General features: G+C 45.4%; 1 protein-coding gene across 2 annotated transcripts in view; it reads left to right on the top strand.

Moving 5' to 3' along the window:
- Window positions 1-1,373: 1,373 nt before the first annotated feature.
- LOC120047844 (RING finger protein 44-like) overlaps window positions 1,374-19,599 on the top strand; it is a 47,634-nt gene continuing 29,408 nt past the window's right edge. Inside the window, exons 1-4 of one of the 2 annotated variants that reach the window (XM_038993391.1) lie at window positions 1,374-1,664; window positions 9,581-9,778; window positions 12,306-12,531; window positions 13,019-13,129. In XM_038993391.1, the coding sequence (XP_038849319.1) occupies window positions 9,672-9,778; window positions 12,306-12,531; window positions 13,019-13,129 (444 nt within the window). In that variant the 5' untranslated portion in view covers window positions 1,374-1,664; window positions 9,581-9,671. Of the gene's footprint in view, window positions 1,665-9,580; window positions 9,779-12,305; window positions 12,532-13,018; window positions 13,178-19,599 lie in introns of both variants that reach the window. The other variant, XM_038993390.1, reaches the window with a different exon arrangement.

Genomic DNA, 19,599 nt, shown 5'->3' with positions numbered 1-19,599 from the left:
CCTTTGAATTGAGACAGAGAGAGAGAGAGAGAGAGAGAGAGACAGGGAGACACAGAGAGAGAGAGAGAGAGAGAGAGAGAGAGAGAGAGAGAGAGAGAGAGACAGAGAGACAGAGAGACAGAGAGACAGAGAGACAGAGAGACAGAGAGACAGAGAGAGAGAGAGAGACAGAGAGAGACAGAGAGAGAGAGACAGAGAGAGAGAGACAGAGAGACTGAGACAGAGAGAGTATGACATCAGTGATGAGCTATAAGCAACGTGTCTCACAGGGTGGGATCTTAAATGGGCGTAGGAAAGAGATTAAAAACTGAGGGTGCATCAATTCCACCGTTAGCTGTTTTATTACTGCTGTACATGACAGATCCATAGTCGAATCAGTTTGTTCAATAAGAGTCCAGAGGTCAGCTTTGTGGTGTTACACGTGGACTGAAATAGACAGTCACTATCATTACACAACTGCTGCTGCCAGTCATCATATTTAGCTGACTGTAAACATTTCCAGAGAATAAACCATATTGTCATGGCTACAATATGATCCGTATACTGTATTTGTATTTACTTAAAAGACCATATACATCTAAATGTAACCAATCATTTGGTTTGTAAAAATAATTGTTGACTAACCTATTCATTCTATATATAACCTACAGTTATAACTATGGAATATAAGGCTTTAGATCAACAGGCCTATCTGTTCATGATCACGTGCCCTCTTGTCTTCTGACCTCAATGAGACTTCCTGGATAAATACATGTTCAATAAAAAAAAGTTTAAAAAAATATTTAAAAAAAATAATGACTTTTACGAATAATATGTCACGTCTTCTCATACAAGTCCTTATTGAGATGAGCAGACGAAAGACAAAAGTGAATACCTGCTTTCCACTAGAGGAAGGCAGAAGTCAAAAGCACACACTGTTTTGTGTCGCAAACCAATGACAAAACCCTGGATCTCATGTGTGCCACCTGACTTGTTTGCCCCAAATGAGCAAAAACCTAGACATTCACTTGGGAAGCCAGCCTAAATCTTCAGGTCTCGTCTCAGACAAGGCTAAGTGTGGTTCCTAGTCCCGACCACCTCCGTTGGGTGTAGTAATACTATAGGGATGTTCTACAACATTCTTGGAAGGATACTAATGACCATCGTGTACCTGATAGTGAAGTTGCATTGGTACAAACTAAAACAAAGGAGCATATAAAGTCAAAATCCCTTAGATATGAGGCCATTGACCTACTTATAGACAAGTGATCTTGACAGCCGACACATGACATTGGGGATATTACGCTGAAACACTCATACTGTCATTACGGTAAAGCAGACAGGATGGAGTGCGCTCTCTCAAATGCGCCCAAATGGGGGTAAACCGTTTACTGCGAACCCTCAAAACAAGTGTCAGGGTGCTCTACCAGCTATGTACAATCAGCTGGAGTATATTGTGATTACAATTTTTGCGGCGTTTAGTCATAAATCCCGTGTAGGATGTTGGTTTCAGGTGTTTTGTAATACAAGGTATAATGTATGTACCTTTCTTTACAATAGTGGTGAAATCCACGGAATGTTCCACATAGGAACAGCTGACGACAATGCCGCACCGAAAATATGAACGAGATATGAAGGATTACAAGGAGTATCATTAAATCAAATGTTTGCTAATTAACAACCAGGTAACGATATTTATCACGTTGTCTAGACAGTTTGAATAGATTTTCTGTTCCTGTTTGCGTGCTAGTTTAGCTTAGCTGGGTCGCAGTTTTTCCAGGGACTGCGTTGGGCTTCGCTGTCTGTCTTTTCCCCCCAGCCTGCCTTGAGCCCCTCCTTGTTTTCTATTTCGCTAGGAGAGAGTAATGTTTACATTCGGCATAGGAAACGGGGTCTATCCTTACGCTGTCTCCCACTTCCCGAACCGGTGTTATGTCCAGTAAAAGATGGTTAGAACATCCCAATAAGGATGCATTGGTCTCCTTCCCCCTTATATTAATATTCCCGTCTGCAACATTGCAGTGTTTTTATCTGCAGTGAAGCAATCAGACAGCCAGGCCTGACGTGCAGATGCTCAGACATAATCCATGATGCAATGTTTCTGGGCAAAATATATGTATGCTGGATCAATATACTTAAAAAATATATACTTTATTTATTTGGTTTAGGCAATTCTCAATGTCTGTCGCTCCCGTTACTGGCCCACTTCACTTTATTCCACAGATAAATATCCTGTGCAAGCACCACTATAGTGAGTACCTTTTACATGCACAGTAATAATTCGATATTAAAGTGATTATGTAATAGTCATGTAAACGCCTTACTCTGTGTATCTTAATCCGTGTAAGGTCAAAAATCGAAGTAAACATACGCCGATTAAAACACCTGATTTTCTGAACAATCTTTCGAATTATTAGGACATGTAAAACCCCCTAAATGGCGTTCCAACTGTGTATTTGATCTGCGCATGTGCTAACACCAAGCAAGCCTCTCTCTATAGAGTACCACAGTGTGAGTCATAATAACCTTAACACCTGGCGGTCAAACAAGGAAATTGTTCCAATCGTTTTTCCACCATTCATTTTTCCCACACTTAAAATTAGGGCTGTGCTTTGTGTAGGCTTACCCTGGCGTGCCGTTTTGATAACTATGTAAATCTCTCTCGGACAAGGTGACTTTCATCAATCAATATTTACTCTCGGATTCGAAAATTCTAATGTTTTGCTCCATTTTTAATTTTTTAATTTTAAGTTAGTTAGTTAAAAACAAAATCTTATTTTCAATGACGCCTAGGAACAGTGGGTTAACTGCCTTATTCAGGGGCAGAACAACATATTTTTACCTTGTCTATCTGTGATTTGACTAGTTATATGCAGCATCATAACCTGATGTTACTGACTAGCTAGCAAGGTGTGCTAACATGACTAGCTAGCAAGGTGTGCTAACATGACTAGCTAGCAAGGTGTGCTAACATGACTAGCTAGCAAGGTGTGCTAACATGACTAGCTAGCAAGGTGTGCTAACATGACTAGCTAGCAGGGTGTGCTAACATGACTATCTAGCAAGGTGTGCTAACATGACTATCTAGCAAGGTGTGCTAACATGACTAACTCCCATGGTGTGCTAACATGACTAGCTGTCAAGGTGTGCTAACATGACTAGCTGTCAAGGTGTGCTAACATGACTAGCTGTCAAGGTGTGCTAACATGACTAGGTGTCAAGGTGTGCTAACATGACTACCTAGCAGGGTGTGCTAACATGACTAAATAGCAGGGTGTGCTAACATGACTAACCTAGCAGGGTGTGCTAACATGACTAACCTAGTAGGGTGTGCTAACATGACTAACCTAGTAGGGTGTGCTAACATGACTAACCTAGCAGGGTGTGCTAACATGACTAACCTAGCAGGGTGTGCTAACATGACTAACCTAGCAGGGTGTGCTAACATGACTACCTAGCAGGGTGTGCTAACATGACTAACCTAGCAGGGTGTGCTAACATGACTAACCTAGCAGGGTGTGCTAACATGACTAACATAGCAGGGTGTGCTAACATGACTAACCTAGCAGGGTGTGCTAACATGACTAACCTAACAGGGTGTGCTAACATGACTAACCTAGCAGGGTGTGCTAACATGACTAACCTAGCAGGGTGTGCTAACATGACTAACCTAGCAGGGTGTGCTAACATGACTAACCTAGCAGGGTGTGCTAACATGACTACCTAGCAGGGTGTGCTAACATGACTAACCTAGCAGGGTGTGCTAACATGACTAACCTAGCAGGGTGTGCTAACATGACTAACCTAGCAGGGTGTGCTAACATGACTAACATAGCAGGGTGTGCTAACATGACTAACCTAGCAGGGTGTGCTAACATGACTAACCTAGCAGGGTGTGCTAACATGACTAACCTAGCAGGGTGTGCTAACATGACTACCTAGCAGGGTGTGCTAACATGACTACCTAGCAGGGTGTGCTAACATGACTAACCTAGCAGGGTGTGCTAACATGACTACCTAGCAATGAGTACTAGCAGATAGTAGCTCTGTGGACTGCATGTTTTTTTTCTTTTGGAAAAGTTTTATTGTTGCATTTCCTTTAAAACAGCTCATATATTTTTGCACATCATTTTATACACATAAAAACGGCAAAAAAGCATAAAACACAGTATTTGAATATTACATTTAAATTTGTTAAAAAGTACATGTTGTTAAAAACAATAGAAACAACCATGAATAAAAGTACTTTTTCTTGTAAAAAACATAAAATTCTGTAAAAGCCATTTAAAATGTGTACAAATTATTTAACAAAGGTAAAACATTTAAGACATGCAAAACATGTTAAAGTCACTTTGTTAAACGGCTGTCTTCGGTCCTTTGTACAGGAAGGGGGTGAGACCTTATCAAACTCGTCTCCTCCTGATTCCTCCTTACAAGCAAAAATTAAAGCAGGAAGCTCCAGTGACTCAGTCATAAAAAAGTGGTCAGATGAAGCAGATGCTAAACTACAGGACTGTTTTGCTAGCACAGACTGGAATATGTTCCGGGATTCTTGCGATGGCATTGCGGAGTACACCACATCAGTCACTGGCTTTATCAATAAGTGCATCGAGGACGTTGTCCCCACAGCGACTGTACGTACATACCCCAACCAGAAGCCATGTATTACAGGCAACATTCGCACTGAGCTTAAGGGTAGAGCTGCCGCTTTCAAGGAGTGGGACTCTAACCCGGTGGCTTATAAGAAATCCCGCTATGCCCTCCGACGAACCATCAAACATATACAGGACTAAGATCGAATTGTACAACACCGGCTCTGACGCTCGTTGGATGTGGCAGGGCTCGCAAACTATTACAGACTACAAAGGGAAGCACAGCCGCGAGCTGCCCAGTGACACGAGCCTACCAGACGAGCTAAATAACTTCTATGCTCGCTTTGAGGCAAGTAACACTGAAACATGTATGAGAGCATCAGCTGTTCCAGACGACTGTGTGATCACGCTCTCCGCAGCCAATGTGAGTGAGACCTTTGAACAGGTCAACATTCACAAAGCCGCAGGTGTAACAGTATAGCTTCTGTCCCTCTCCTCGCCCCTACCTGGGCTCGAACCCTCTGCACACATCGACAGTCACCCTCGAAGCATCGTTACCCATCGCGCCACAAAAGCAGCGGCCCTTGCAGAGCAAGGGGAACAACTACTTCAAGGTCTCAGAGCGAGTGATGTCACCGATTGAAATGCTATCAGCGCGCACCACCGCTAACTAGCTAGCCATTTCACATCAGTTACACAGGGCCAGAAGGATTACCAGGACGTGTACTCCGAGCATGCGCTGACCAACTGGCAAGTGCGTTCACTGACATTTTCCACCTCTCCCTGTCTGAGTCTGTAATACCAACATGTTTCAAGCAGACCACCATAGTCCCTGTGCCCATGAACACTTAGGTAACCTGCCTAAATGACTACCGACCCGTAGCACTCACGTCTGTAGCCATGAAGCGCTTTGAAAGGCTGGTCATGGCTCACATCAACACGTTTATCCCAGAAACCCTAGACCCACTTCAATTTGCATACCGCACCAACAGATCCACAGATGATGCAATCTCTATTGCACTCTACACTGCCCTTTCACACCTGGACAAAAGGAACACCTATGTGAGAATGCTATTCATTGACTACAGCTCAGTGTTCAACACCATAGTGCCCTCAAAGCTCATCACTAAGCTAAAGGCCCCTGGGACTCAACATCTCCCTCTGCAACTGGATCCAGGACTTCATGACAGGCCGCCCCCAGGTGGTAAGGGTAGGTAACAACACATCCCCTACGCTGATCCTCAACACGGGGGGCCCCTCAGGGATGCGTGCTCAGTCCCCTCCTGTACTCCCTGTCCACTCATGACTGCACGGCCAGGCACGACTCAAACACCATCATTAAGTTTGCTGACACAACAGTGGTAGGCCTGATCCCCGACAACGATGAGACAGCCTATAGGGAGGTCAGAGACCTAACCGTGTGGTACAAGGACAACAACCTCTCCCTCAACATGAACAAGACAAAGGAGATGATTGCGGACTACAGGAAAAGGAGGACCGAGCAACCCCCCATTCTCATCAACGGGGCTGTAGTGGAGCAGGTTGAGAGATCAAGTTCCTTGGCGTCCACATCACCAACAAACTAACATGGTACAAGCACACCAAGGCAGTTGTGAAGAGGGCACGACAAAACCTATTCCTCCTCAGGAGACTGAAAAGATTTGGTATGGGTCCTCAGATCCTCAAAAGGTTTTACAGCTGCACCATCGAGAGCATTCGGACGGGTTGCATCACTGCCTGGTATGGCAACTGCTCGGCCTCCGACTGCAAGGCACTACAGAGGGTAGTGCGAACGGCCCAGTACATCACCAGGGCCAATCTTCCTGCCATCCAGGACCTCTATACCAAGTGGTGTCAGAGGAAGGCCCTAAAAATTGTCAGACTCCAGCCACCCTAGTCGTAGACTGTTCTCTCTGCTACCGCACGGCAAGCGGTACCGGAGCGCCAAGTCTACATCCAAGAGGCTTCTAAACAGCTTCTACCCCCAAGCCATAAGACTCATGAACAGCTAATCAAATGTCTACACAGACTATTTGCATTGCCCCCCCCCCCCTTCTACGCTGCTGCTACTCTGTTATTATCTATGCATAGTCACTTTAATAACTCTACCTACATGTTACCTAAATTACCTCGACACCGGTGCCACCGCACATTGACTCTGTACCGGAACCCCCTGTATTTAGCCCCGTTATTGTTATTTACTGCTGCTCTTTAATTATTTGTTATTTTTATCTCTTACTTTTTTTTGTTTAATTAACTACATTGTTTGTTAAGGGCCTGTAAGTAAGCATTTCACTGTAAGGTCTACACCTGTTTGAATTTGGCGCATGTGACAAAAGTTTATTTGATTTTAGAAATCACAAATGGAAACAGTGTAGAAATGAGAATCGACCTACATTCATTGTTTCTTGACCATGTACAACTCGCTAATAATCACTGAAATAAAAGCTAGACAGTCAGGGAGCATTGAAAATGCCAAAAACAATGGGTAGAGGACAATATTTTGCACATTTTGACAGCGAGGAAATCAAACAAATTTTCAGTGCAGTCCTCCAGACCTCGTTGAATACCAAATGTTTGACACACGTGGTCTAGTTCTTCTCAAAACTTATTTGGGATCGGTGTCTCTTCCATGGGACGGTTGAGCTAACGTAGGCTAATGCAATTAGCATGAGGTTGTAAGTAACAAGAAAATGTCCCTGGACATATCTGACATTGGCAGAAAGCTTAAATTCTTGTTAATCTAACTGCACTGTCCAATTTACAGTAGCTATTACTGTGAAAGAATACCATGCTATTGTTTGAGTGCACAATTTTGAACATTAAAAGTTATTAATATAAAAATTAGGCACATTTGGCCAGTCTTGATACAAAATTTGAAACAGACATGCAATGGTTCATTGGATCAGTCTTTAAAAAACAAACATATACTGCTGCCATCTAGTGGCCAAAGTCTAAATTGCACCTGGGCTGGAATAATACATTATGGCCTTTCTCTTGCATTTAACAAAAAATACAAAATAAAGTTTTTTTATTTTCTTTGTATAATATTTTACCAGATCTATTGTGTTATATTACCCTACATTCCTTTCACATTTCCACTCAACTCAGTGTCTCCTTTCAAATGGTACCAAGAATATCCATAACCTTGCTCCAGGGCCTGAGCTACAGGCAGTTAGATTTGGGAATGTCATTTCAGACGAAAATTTGAGAAAAAAAAGGGAAAACCTAAAGAGGTTAAAAGCTGTACCTAGTTTAGTTTTTCAGCATCAAAGTTGTGTCTGTGCCAGACCTATATGTCTTTTTGATTTGTATGTATTTGTGATCAAGAATTCCTATCCCCACAGGATGTGAATAGTTTATTTGGGATACAATGTAGCTATAAAGCATACTTGGTTTCGGCCTCGCCTACAGTTTGTGATTGGTGTTTTTAACACTCGGGCAGAAGAGAGGTGGCTTCGTCAAAAACAACGCTATCCAAGGCGCTCCGTGACAATAACACGCGTGAAGGAAAGGTGCCTATTACATTTATCGTAATTAATCATTCTAAACGAAGCATTCGTTAGAAAAATAATATACCAGCTTGTATTTATTTAGACACCTGGACGGACTGTGCAATAACGTTAGATAGCAAATAGGCTATCCACTAGCATAACACAGCCTGCGAACGTTAACCAATTAAGTTAGCCATAGGGTATATAACCTCAGTCCGTGCATCTCTAGTCTTCTGAGTTGAGACTAAAGCAAGTTCGCTTAAGGTGGCTAGCTAGTTAAACATTCTCAGTTAGCTAAATGGAAAACATTTAACGATGCTAGGCAGGTTAGCTATCACGCTAATCATGTTCCTTTTATGCATTTGGCTATTGATAGCTAGCATATTTGCGAAATATGATTTGAAAAGCTTGATTCTTTTGTGCAACACGCACACTACAAAAATGTGGTTGACAGTGGACGGCTTTCTTGGCTTATATAACAGCTAGCTAGCGCCTGTGTCCATTGCAAGCAATGCCTTTGTGCTTTTTGAGGCTAAATGCGTTAGCATCATGGAATCTCAGCCATGCATCTGTAAATGAAAATAGAAGTGTAACGTTGCATGCCTGTCTCATTAAAACGTGAAACGAATATGTTATTGCTACTTATTTAGCTAACTCCTCGTCCTTTGTTGTTGCTTTGTTTCTCCCTGAGCACATGGCTTTCCTTGTTTTTGTTTGTTAGCTACAGCGCCCCCTATTTACGAATTTATGACTTTAAATAGTCCGGCGATTCTACAGGCAGCCCAATGTGTTTCTATTTTTGTTTAACTTATAGATTTTTTGGACCAATCAGATCATCTCTGAAAACATCTGTTGTGAATAAATCTGACGTGATTGGTCAAAGGACCAATTAGTGGAAAACATCCGAATTGGGCTACCTGTGTAAATACCTTGCACGTATAGCTAGCTACAGTCAGTAGCTATACATTTGTCATTTAGCAGATGCTCTTATCCAGAGTGACTTAGTGTAGTATTTTTTTAGTTTTTTTTTGGTCTGATAGAAAATGTTTTACATCTTAAAGGTGCAGTGAAATTTCTGTTTTCCTGGTTTTTTTTTCTCATATTGTACAACAGCCGATGAAACTAACACTGTAAAAGTGTGAAAACATTTGATCAGATGTAGTTCTGCACAGGACCTTCTAATCGGCAGGTTTGCGTGGGCGGGAGTTTCAGCTTTCCACGGTGACATCACCATGTGTCAAACTGGTCAATAGACCAATAACAAAGAGTTCCAAACCTTTCTGCCAATAACAGCTAGTTTTCAGTTCTCCACTCCCAGACAGTCCTAGCTAAATTCTTGCTTGAGAAATAGTTATTTTTGCAAGCTTTTATTGGAAATCTGTTACACTAAGGTACCTAATTGTTACCCAGAAATGATTTTCTATATAGACACACACACACATTTAAAATCAACCTCAGTTTTGCGTATCCAGGCTAGTGAGTGTGGTTGGGTAGCTAATAGTGTTTTATTTTCAGGGTAAAGCCAGAGGTTAGAAGGCACACGTGCCTCCAGCACCCCTGCTCTCCTCTTCCAGAGTGTGACTCGTCGGTCCCCACGACGTCACCAATGCGACCATGGGAAATAGCAGTGAATAGGCGGCCACCGACAGCCCCCTTGAACCAGAGGAGGTTCCTAGGAGAGCCCTGCAACACACCAGTGCACCTCAGGAGAAGGTGAATAGTACTCCCTTAGTACTCTGTGTGTTTCAAATGGCACCCCTTACCCTATACAGTACACTACCCTATAGAGCTCTGGTCAAAAGTAGTGCACTATATAGGGAATAGGGATACATTTGGGAAGCACACACACCCTCTTTAAAAACATGTTTAAAAAAAAATCAACTGTCATCATGGAATAATGAGCCATCCATCCTGAGGTTTCCTGAATAGTGTGTTCTGGTCTACTACATAGGGTTTAGGAATCATTTGTGCCGTATTCAAGGACCAACTACCCAGACAGCACTTCTTCTTTGACTGTATTTGATAAACTACTCTCATAGTTTACATGAATTGAAGAAAAGCATCATACATTGTATGGTGTTGTATCGAAAAAATAATGTAAATTGTCTAAGTATATCCCAAACGGATCATGTAGTATATCCCAAACAGATCATGTAGTATATCCCAAACAGATCATGTAGTATATCCCAAACAGATCACGTAGTATATCCCAAACAGATCATGTAGTATATCCCAAACAGATCATGTAGTATATCCCAAACAGATCATGTAGTATATCCCAAACAGATCATGTAATATATATCCCAAACAGATCATGTAGTATATCCCAAACAGATCATGTAGTATATCCCAAACAGATCATGTAGTATATCCCAAACAGATCACGTAGTATATCCCAAACAGATCACGTAGTATATCCCAAACAGATCATGTAGTATATCCCAAACAGATCATGTAGTATATCCCAAACAGATCATGTAGTATATCCCAAACAGATCACGTAGTATATCCCAAACAGATCACGTAGTATATCCCAAACAGATCACGTAGTATATCCCAAACAGATCACGTAGTATATCCCAAACAGATCACGTAGTATATCCCAAACAGATCATGTAGTATATCCCAAACAGATCATGTAGTATATCCCAAACAGATCATGTAGTATATCCCAAACAAATCATGTAGTATATCCCAAACAGATCATGTAGTATATCCCAAACAAATCATGTAGTATATCCCAAACAGATCATGTAGTATATCCCAAACGGATCATGTAGTATATCCCAAACAGATCATGTAGTATATCCCAAACAGATCATGTAGTATATCCCAAACAGATCATGTAGTATATCCCAAACAGATCATGTAGTATATCCCAAACAGATCATGTAGTATATCCCAAACAGATCATGTAGTATATCCCAAACAGATCACGTAGTATATCCCAAACAGATCATGTAGTATATCCCAAACAGATCATGTAGTATATCCCAAACAGATCACGTAGTATATCCCAAACAGATCATGTAGTATATCCCAAACAGATCATGTAGTATATCCCAAACAGATCATGTAGTATATCCCAAACAGATCATGTAGTATATCCCAAACAGATCATGTAATATATATCCCAAACAGATCATGTAGTATATCCCAAACAGATCATGTAGTATATCCCAAACAGATCATGTAGTATATCCCAAACAGATCATGTAGTATATCCCAAACAGATCACGTAGTATATCCCAAACAGATCACGTAGTATATCCCAAACAGATCACGTAGTATATCCCAAACAGATCACGTAGTATATCCCAAACAGATCACGTAGTATATCCCAAACAGATCACGTAGTATATCCCAAACAAATCATGTAGTATATCCCAAACAGATCATGTAGTATATCCCAAACAGATCATGTAGTATATCCCAAACAGATCATGTAGTATATCCCAAACAGATCATGTAGTATATCCCAAACAGATCACGTAGTATATCCCAAACAGATCACGTAGTATATCCCAAACAGATCACGTAGTATATCCCAAACAGATCACGTAGTATATCCCAAACAGATCACGTAGTATATCCCAAACAGATCACGTAGTATATCCCAAACAGATCACGTAGTATATCCCAAACAGATCACGTAGTATATCCCAAACAGATCACGTAGTATATCCCAAACAGATCACGTAGTATATCCCAAACAGATCACGTAGTATATCCCAAACAGATCACGTAGTATATCCCAAACAGATCACGTAGTATATCCCAAACAGATCACGTAGTATATCCCAAACAAATCATGTAGTATATCCCAAACAAATCATGTAGTATATCCCAAACAAATCATGTAGTATATCCCAAACAGATCATGTAGTATATCCCAAACAGATCATGTAGTATATCCCAAACAGATCATGTAGATGGTCTATGCATGGTATCCTTGATGTTTCACAGTGTGCTTACTTGAGGTTCCAGACCCCCCAAAAATACAAAAAGGCGACCACCATCTCTTTTGGATTCTAGCTGTTGTTTAGGGACACCCCCCCCACCCCCACTAAACTTCTCTAACTTGTGATATTCATAAACATGTTTTAATGTCAAATAAATAACATTAAATTAAAGACAATCTTATGTATATCCTAAATAGATCATTGGATACACTTCAAAAAAAAAATTAATACATGGTATGCCTGATGTTTTATGGTGTGCTTCCTTGATGTTCCTGCAGCCCGCCAGTGAGACGACAGTGGGGGAGTCGAGACCGACCGGTTGTACTCCACAGCGCCTTGCTCCAGGACTTCCACCACCCTCTCTTCTCCCAGCAACATCAGCAGGTTCTTTTAGATGAGTCCAGACAATACAGCCACGCCAGTGCACCGCCACGCATGCTTCACCCTGTCGCACACCCACCTCAGCATCAACAGACCCCCGTCATGGTGGAGCTACACGACCAGGTACGTAGGTACCACACCGCTGTAGTAGTGGGGGAACCCTATTCCCTTTGGGGCCCCTGGTCAAAAGTACTGCATTTAATAGGGTACCATTTGGAACACAATCAAAATGTTAAGACTAGAGAAGAATGTGCGACTTTACTTTCATTACTTTCAGAGTGTATGTTGAACAAGGCAGTTAACCCACTTGTTCCCCGGTAGGCCGTCATTGTAAATAAAAATGAGTTCTTAACTGACTTGCCTAGTTAAATAAAAGTTAAATTAAAATGTTGTGGTTTAGTGAATTAAAAAATTCACACTGGTTTAAGATCTGGGCCAGATGTGAGTTATTTATGCCGTCTGTTAGGCTCTATGATACTGTGAGCTTTGGAGAAAGATGATCCACAGAACAGTCTTTAAAATGAGACGTCACTGTTACGTTTTGTCTTTTAAAGTTGTTTGGAAAATTGACTGAATCGTTGTTTTCTCTCTTGTACTAATATTGCACCAGGGATCCGTTCCCATCTCTTACACTGTTACCACGGTGACGACGCACGGTTTCCCCATCCACGCCGGGCAACCTCTCCCAGGGTGCAACAGTCAGCAGCTCCCAGCATGCTCGGTAATGTTCAGCGGACAGCTCTCTCTGCTCTGCTGCCTTCCTCCTCCTGTGAGTTTGAAAAGGAAGAGCTGGAATGTCAGTGACGTCCATGTCAGCAACGCACCATACCCACTGTTAATACAACGCTTCCTACGCACCATACCCACTGTTAATACACCGCTTCCTACGCGCCGTACCCACTGTTACTACACCGCTTCCTACGCACCGTACCCACTGTTAATACACCGCTTCCTACGCACCGTACCCACTGTTAATACACCGCTTCCTACGCACCGTACCCACTGTTAATACACCGCTTCCTACGCACCATACCCACTGTTAATACACCGCTTCCTACGCACCGTACCCACTGTTAATACACCGCTTCCTACGCACCGTACCCACTGTTAATACACCGCTTCCTACGCACCATACCCACTGTTAATACACCGCTTCCTACGCACCGTACCCACTGTTAATACACCGCTTCCTACGCACCGTACCCACTGTTAATACACCGCTTCCTACGCACCGTACCCACTGTTAATACACCGCTTCCTACGCACCGTACCCACTGTTAATACACCGCTTCCTACGCACCGTACCCACTGTTAATACACCGCTTCCTACGCACCGTACCCACTGTTAATACACCGCTTCCTACGCATCGTACCCACTGTTAATACACCGCTTCCTACGCACCGTACCCACTGTTAATACACCGCTTCCTACGCACCGTAACCACTGTTAATACACCGCTTCCTACGCACCGTACCCGCTGTTAATACACCGCTTCCTACGCACCGTACCCGCTGTTAATACACCGCTTCCTACGCACCGTACCCACTGTTAATACACCGCTTCCTACGCACCGTAGCCACTGTTAATACACCGCTTCCTACGCACCGTAGCCACTGTTAATACACCGCTTCCTACGCACCGTAGCCACTGTTAATACACCGCTTCCTACGCGCCGTACCCACTGTTAATACACCGCTTCCTACGCGCCGTACCCACTGTTACTACACCGCTTCCTACGCGCCGTACCCACTGTTACTACACCGCTTCCTACGCGCCGTACCCACTGTTAATACACCGCTTCCTACGCACCGTACCCACTGTTAATACACCGCTTCCTACGCACCGTACCCACTGTTAATACACCGCTTCCTACGCACCGTACCCACTGTTAATACACCGCTTCCTACGCACCGTACCCACTGTTAATACACCGCTTCCTACGCACCGTACCCACTGTTAATACACCGCTTCCTACGCACCGTACCCACTGTTAATACACCGCTTCCTACGCACCGTACCCACTGTTAATACACCGCTTCCTACGCACCGTACCCACTGTTAATACACCGCTTCCTACGCACCGTACCCACTGTTAATACACCGCTTCCTACGCACCGTACCCACTGTTAATACACCGCTTCCTACGCACCGTACCCACTGTTAATACACCGCTTCCTACGCACCGTACCCACTGTTAATACACCGCTTCCTACGCACCGTACCCACTGTTAATACACCGCTTCCTACGCACCGTACCCACTGTTAATACACCGCTTCCTACGCACCGTACCCACTGTTAATACACCGCTTCCTACGCACCGTACCCACTGTTAATACACCGCTTCCTACGCACCGTACCCACTGTTAATACACCGCTTCCTACGCACCGTACCCACTGTTAATACACCGCTTCCTACGCACCGTACCCACTGTTAATACACCGCTTCCTACGCACCGTACCCACTGTTAATACACCGCTTCCTACGCACCGTACCCACTGTTAATACACCGCTTCCTACGCACCGTACCCACTGTTAATACACCGCTTCCTACGCACCGTACCCACTGTTAATACACCGCTTCCTACGCACCGTACCCACTGTTAATACACCGCTTCCTACGCACCGTACCCACTGTTAATACACCGCTTCCTACGCACCGTACCCACTGTTAATACACCGCTTCCTACGCACCGTACCCACTGTTAATACACCGCTTCCTACGCACCGTAGCCACTGTTAATACACCACTTCCTACGCACCGTACCCACTGTTAATACACCGCTTCCTATGCACCGTACCCACTGTTACTACACCGCTTCCTACGCGCCGTACCCACTGTTAATACACCGCTTCCTACGCACCGTACCCACTGTTAATACACCGCTTCCTACGCACCGTACCCACTGTTACTACACCACTTCCTACGCACCGTAGCCACTGTTAATACACCGCTTCCTACGCACCGTAGCCACTGTTAATACACCGCTTCCTACGCACCGTAGCCACTGTTAATACACCGCTTCCTACGCACCGTAGCCACTGTTAATACACCGCTTCCTACGCACCGTAGCCACTGTTAATACACCGCTTCCTACGCACCGTAGCCACTGTTAATACACCGCTTCCTACGCACCGTAGCCACTGTTAATACACCGCTTCCTACGCACCGTAGCCACTGTTAATACACCGCTTCCTACGCACCGTAGCCACTGTTAATACACCGCTTCCTACGCACCGTACCCACTGTTAATACACCGCTTCCTACGCACCGTACCCACTGTTAATACATTGCTACCTACACACCATAACCACTCCAGCCACACTAGCTAGCATACCTCAGCAACCCATCATACCACTACCAACCAAGGGTTAGAACTGGTTCAGGGGGAACAGAACCAAAAACTGGAAAATAACAAGATTATTTGAGGATCAGAACCCAAATCGAAAACAAAAGTTATCTAAACTGTTCCGGAACAGAACCGTTATTTTAAAAGCATGGGAACAATTTTTTTTGGTCCCACAAAAATCACAAACAAAGCGTCTATGCAAATCCCTCACTCTGTCACTCAGAAACTTATTCCAGCGTCTGCCTGCCAGCTGGAAAGCTCCTCCCCTCTGAAGCTTAGGTTACTGTAGCCCCTCCCCCTCTGAAGCTTAGGTTACTGTAGCTCCTCCCCCTCTGAAGCGCAGGTTACTGTAGGCCCTCCCCCTCTGAAGCGCAGGTTACTGTAGCCTACTGACGACGTTACAGGTGTAATTCAGAAATTAGGAAGATATGTTTAATTAGATAAGAATGGATTTACTTTTTTAACTATAGTATATTAACTAACATTATCACGTTTCACATTGGATTTATTATCTTCAAGAAGGTAGGATGTGTTTTAAATTTTAGTGCTGCTCTGCACACATAAGCTTGTTAGCTCGCTAGCTTCTCTGGTCCAACACTAAACCAACTCAGATATTCAAAGTTTCTCCATAGAAGCCACTCCTCCCTAGGTATAATTGTGTGGGCCTAATTCAGATAACGATGTCATAAGAAGATGCCCAGCGCTGCAAGGCAAGCTTCCTCCATCCTCTCTTGCCCTCTCCTTCAGTTGCATCTCGCGCGCTACACTGTGACTGTCAGCACAGTGTGTGTTCATCTTTCATTATGATTCAACTCTGCCGTTAATGCAAAATACAATGTGCTCTTAACGACTTTCCAATACACATTAAATTGCTTACCCACTCCACAACAAGTTGTTCTATCTGCACTGATTGGTGAAGTCATTTAATGTAGAGCTAAATGTAAAATAAATATATTATATATATGTATTTCAGTTTTAAAAAGGAAGAGAAAAGAACGATATAAACCAGTACTTCTTTGTGGGTTCAAACCGGTTCAGAACTTTATTTTGTCAAAACAGTGGAACGGAACTAAAAAATAATGCTTCTGTGCAGACCGAAACGATTGGAAAATAATTTTGGTTCCAACCCCTACTACCAACACACACCATTCAACCACCGACACACGCCAGTCAACCACCGACACACGCCAGTCAACCACCGACACACGCCAGTCAACCACCGACACACGCCAGTCAACCACCGACACACGCCAGTCAACCACCGACACACGCCAGTCAACCACCGACACACGCCAGTCAACCACCGACACACGCCAGTCAACCACCGACACACGCCAGTCAACCACCGACACACGCCAGTCAACCACCGACACACGCCAGTCAACTACCGACACACGCCAGTCAACTACCGACACACGCCAGTCAACTACCGACACACGCCAGTCAACTACCGACACACACCAGTCAACCACCGACACACGCCAGTCAACCACCGACACACGCCAGTCAACTACCGACACACGCCAGTCAACTACCGACACACGCCAGTCAACCACCGACACACGCCACTCAACCACCGACACACGCCACTCAACCGCCGACAACACTGCCACTCAACCGCCGACAACACGCCACTCAACCGCCGACACACGCCACTCAACCGCCGACACACGCCACTCAACCGCCGACACACGCCAGTCAACCACCGACACACGCCACTCAAACCGCCGACACACGCCACTCAACCGCCGACACACGCCACTCAAACGCCGACACACGCCACTCAAACGCCGACACACGCCACTCAAACGCCGACACACGCCACTCAAACGCCGACACACGCCACTCAAACGCCGACACACGCCACTCAAACGCCGACACACGCCACTCAAACGCCGACACACGCCATTCAACTCCCGACAACACGCCATTCAACTCCCGACAACACGCCATTCAACTCCCGACAACACGCCATTCAACTGCCGACAACACGCCATTCAACTCCCGACAACACGCCATTCAACCGCCGACACACGCCACTCAACCGCCGACAACACGCCACTCAACCGCCGACACACGCCACTCAACCGCCGACAACACGCCACTCAACCGCCGACACACGCCACTCAACCGCCGACAACACGCCACTCAACTCCCGACAACACGCCACTCAACTCCCGACAACACGCCACTCAACTCCCGACAACACGCCACTCAACTCCCGACAACACGCCACTCAACTCCCGACAACACGCCACTCAACTCCCGACAACACGCCACTCAACTCCCGACAACACGCCACTCAACTCCCGACAACACGCCACTCAACTCCCGACAACACGCCACTCAACTCCCGACAACACGCCATTCAACTCCCGACAACACGCCATTCAACTCCCGACAACACGCCATTCAACTCCCGACAACACGCCACTCAACTCCCGACAACACGCCACTCAACTCCCGACAACACGCCACTCAACTCCCGACAACACGCCACTCAACTCCCGACAACACGCCATTCAAACGCCGACAACACGCCATTCAACTCCCGACAAAACGCCACTCAACTCCCGACAACACGCCATTCAACTCCCGACAACACGCCACTCAACTCCCGACAACACGCCATTCAACTCCCGACAACACGCCACTCAACTCCCGACAACACGCCACTCAAACGCCGACAACACGCCATTCAACTCCCGACAACACGCCACTCAACTCCCGACAACACGCCACTCAACTCCCGACAACACGCCACTCAACTCCCGACAACACGCCATTCAACTCCCGACAACACGCCATTCAACTCCCGACAACACGCCATTCAACTCCCGACAACACGCCATTCAACTCCCGACAACACGCCATTCAACTCCCGACAACACGCCATTCAACCGCCGACAACACGCCACTCAACTCCCGACAACACGCCATTCAAACGCCGACAACACGCCATTCAACCGCCGACAACACGCCACTCAACTCCCGACAACACGCCACTCAACTCCCGACAACACGCCACTCAACTCCCGACAACACGCCACTCAACTCCCGACAACACGCCACTCAACTCCCGACAACACGCCACTCAACTCCCGACAACACGCCACTCAACTCCCGACAACACGCCATTCAACTCCCGACAACACGCCATTCAACTCCCGACAACACGCCATTCAACTCCCGACAACACGCCATTCAACTCCCGACAACACGCCATTCAACTCCCGACAACACGCCATTCAACTCCCGACAACACGCCATTCAACTCCCGACAACACGCCATTCAACTCCCGACAACACGCCATTCAACTCCCGACAACACGCCATTCAACTCCCGACAACACGCCATTCAACTCCCGACAACACGCCACTCAACCGCCGACAACACGCCACTCAACCGCCGACACACGCCACTCAACCGCCGACAACACGCCATTCAACTCCCGACAACACGCCATTCAACTCCCGACAACACGCCACTCAACTCCCGACAACACGCCACTCAACTCCCGACAACACGCCACTCAACTGCCGACACACGCCATTCAAACGCCGACAACACGCCATTCAACTCCCGACAACACGCCACTCAACTCCCGACAACACGCCACTCAACTCCCGACAACACGCCATTCAACTCCCGACAACACGCCACTCAACTCCCGACAACACGCCACTCAACTCCCGACAACACGCCACTCAACTCCCGACAACACGCCACTCAACTCCCGACAACACGCCATTCAACTCCCGACAACACGCCACTCAACTCCCGACAACACGCCATTCAACTCCCGACAACACGCCATACCACTTCAGTCGTGTTCACTGT

This window comes from Salvelinus namaycush, chromosome 5, assembly GCF_016432855.1.
Source record: "Salvelinus namaycush isolate Seneca chromosome 5, SaNama_1.0, whole genome shotgun sequence".
Lineage (NCBI taxonomy): Eukaryota > Metazoa > Chordata > Actinopteri > Salmoniformes > Salmonidae > Salvelinus > Salvelinus namaycush.
This window is presented reverse-complemented; position numbering and strand designations above follow the sequence as displayed.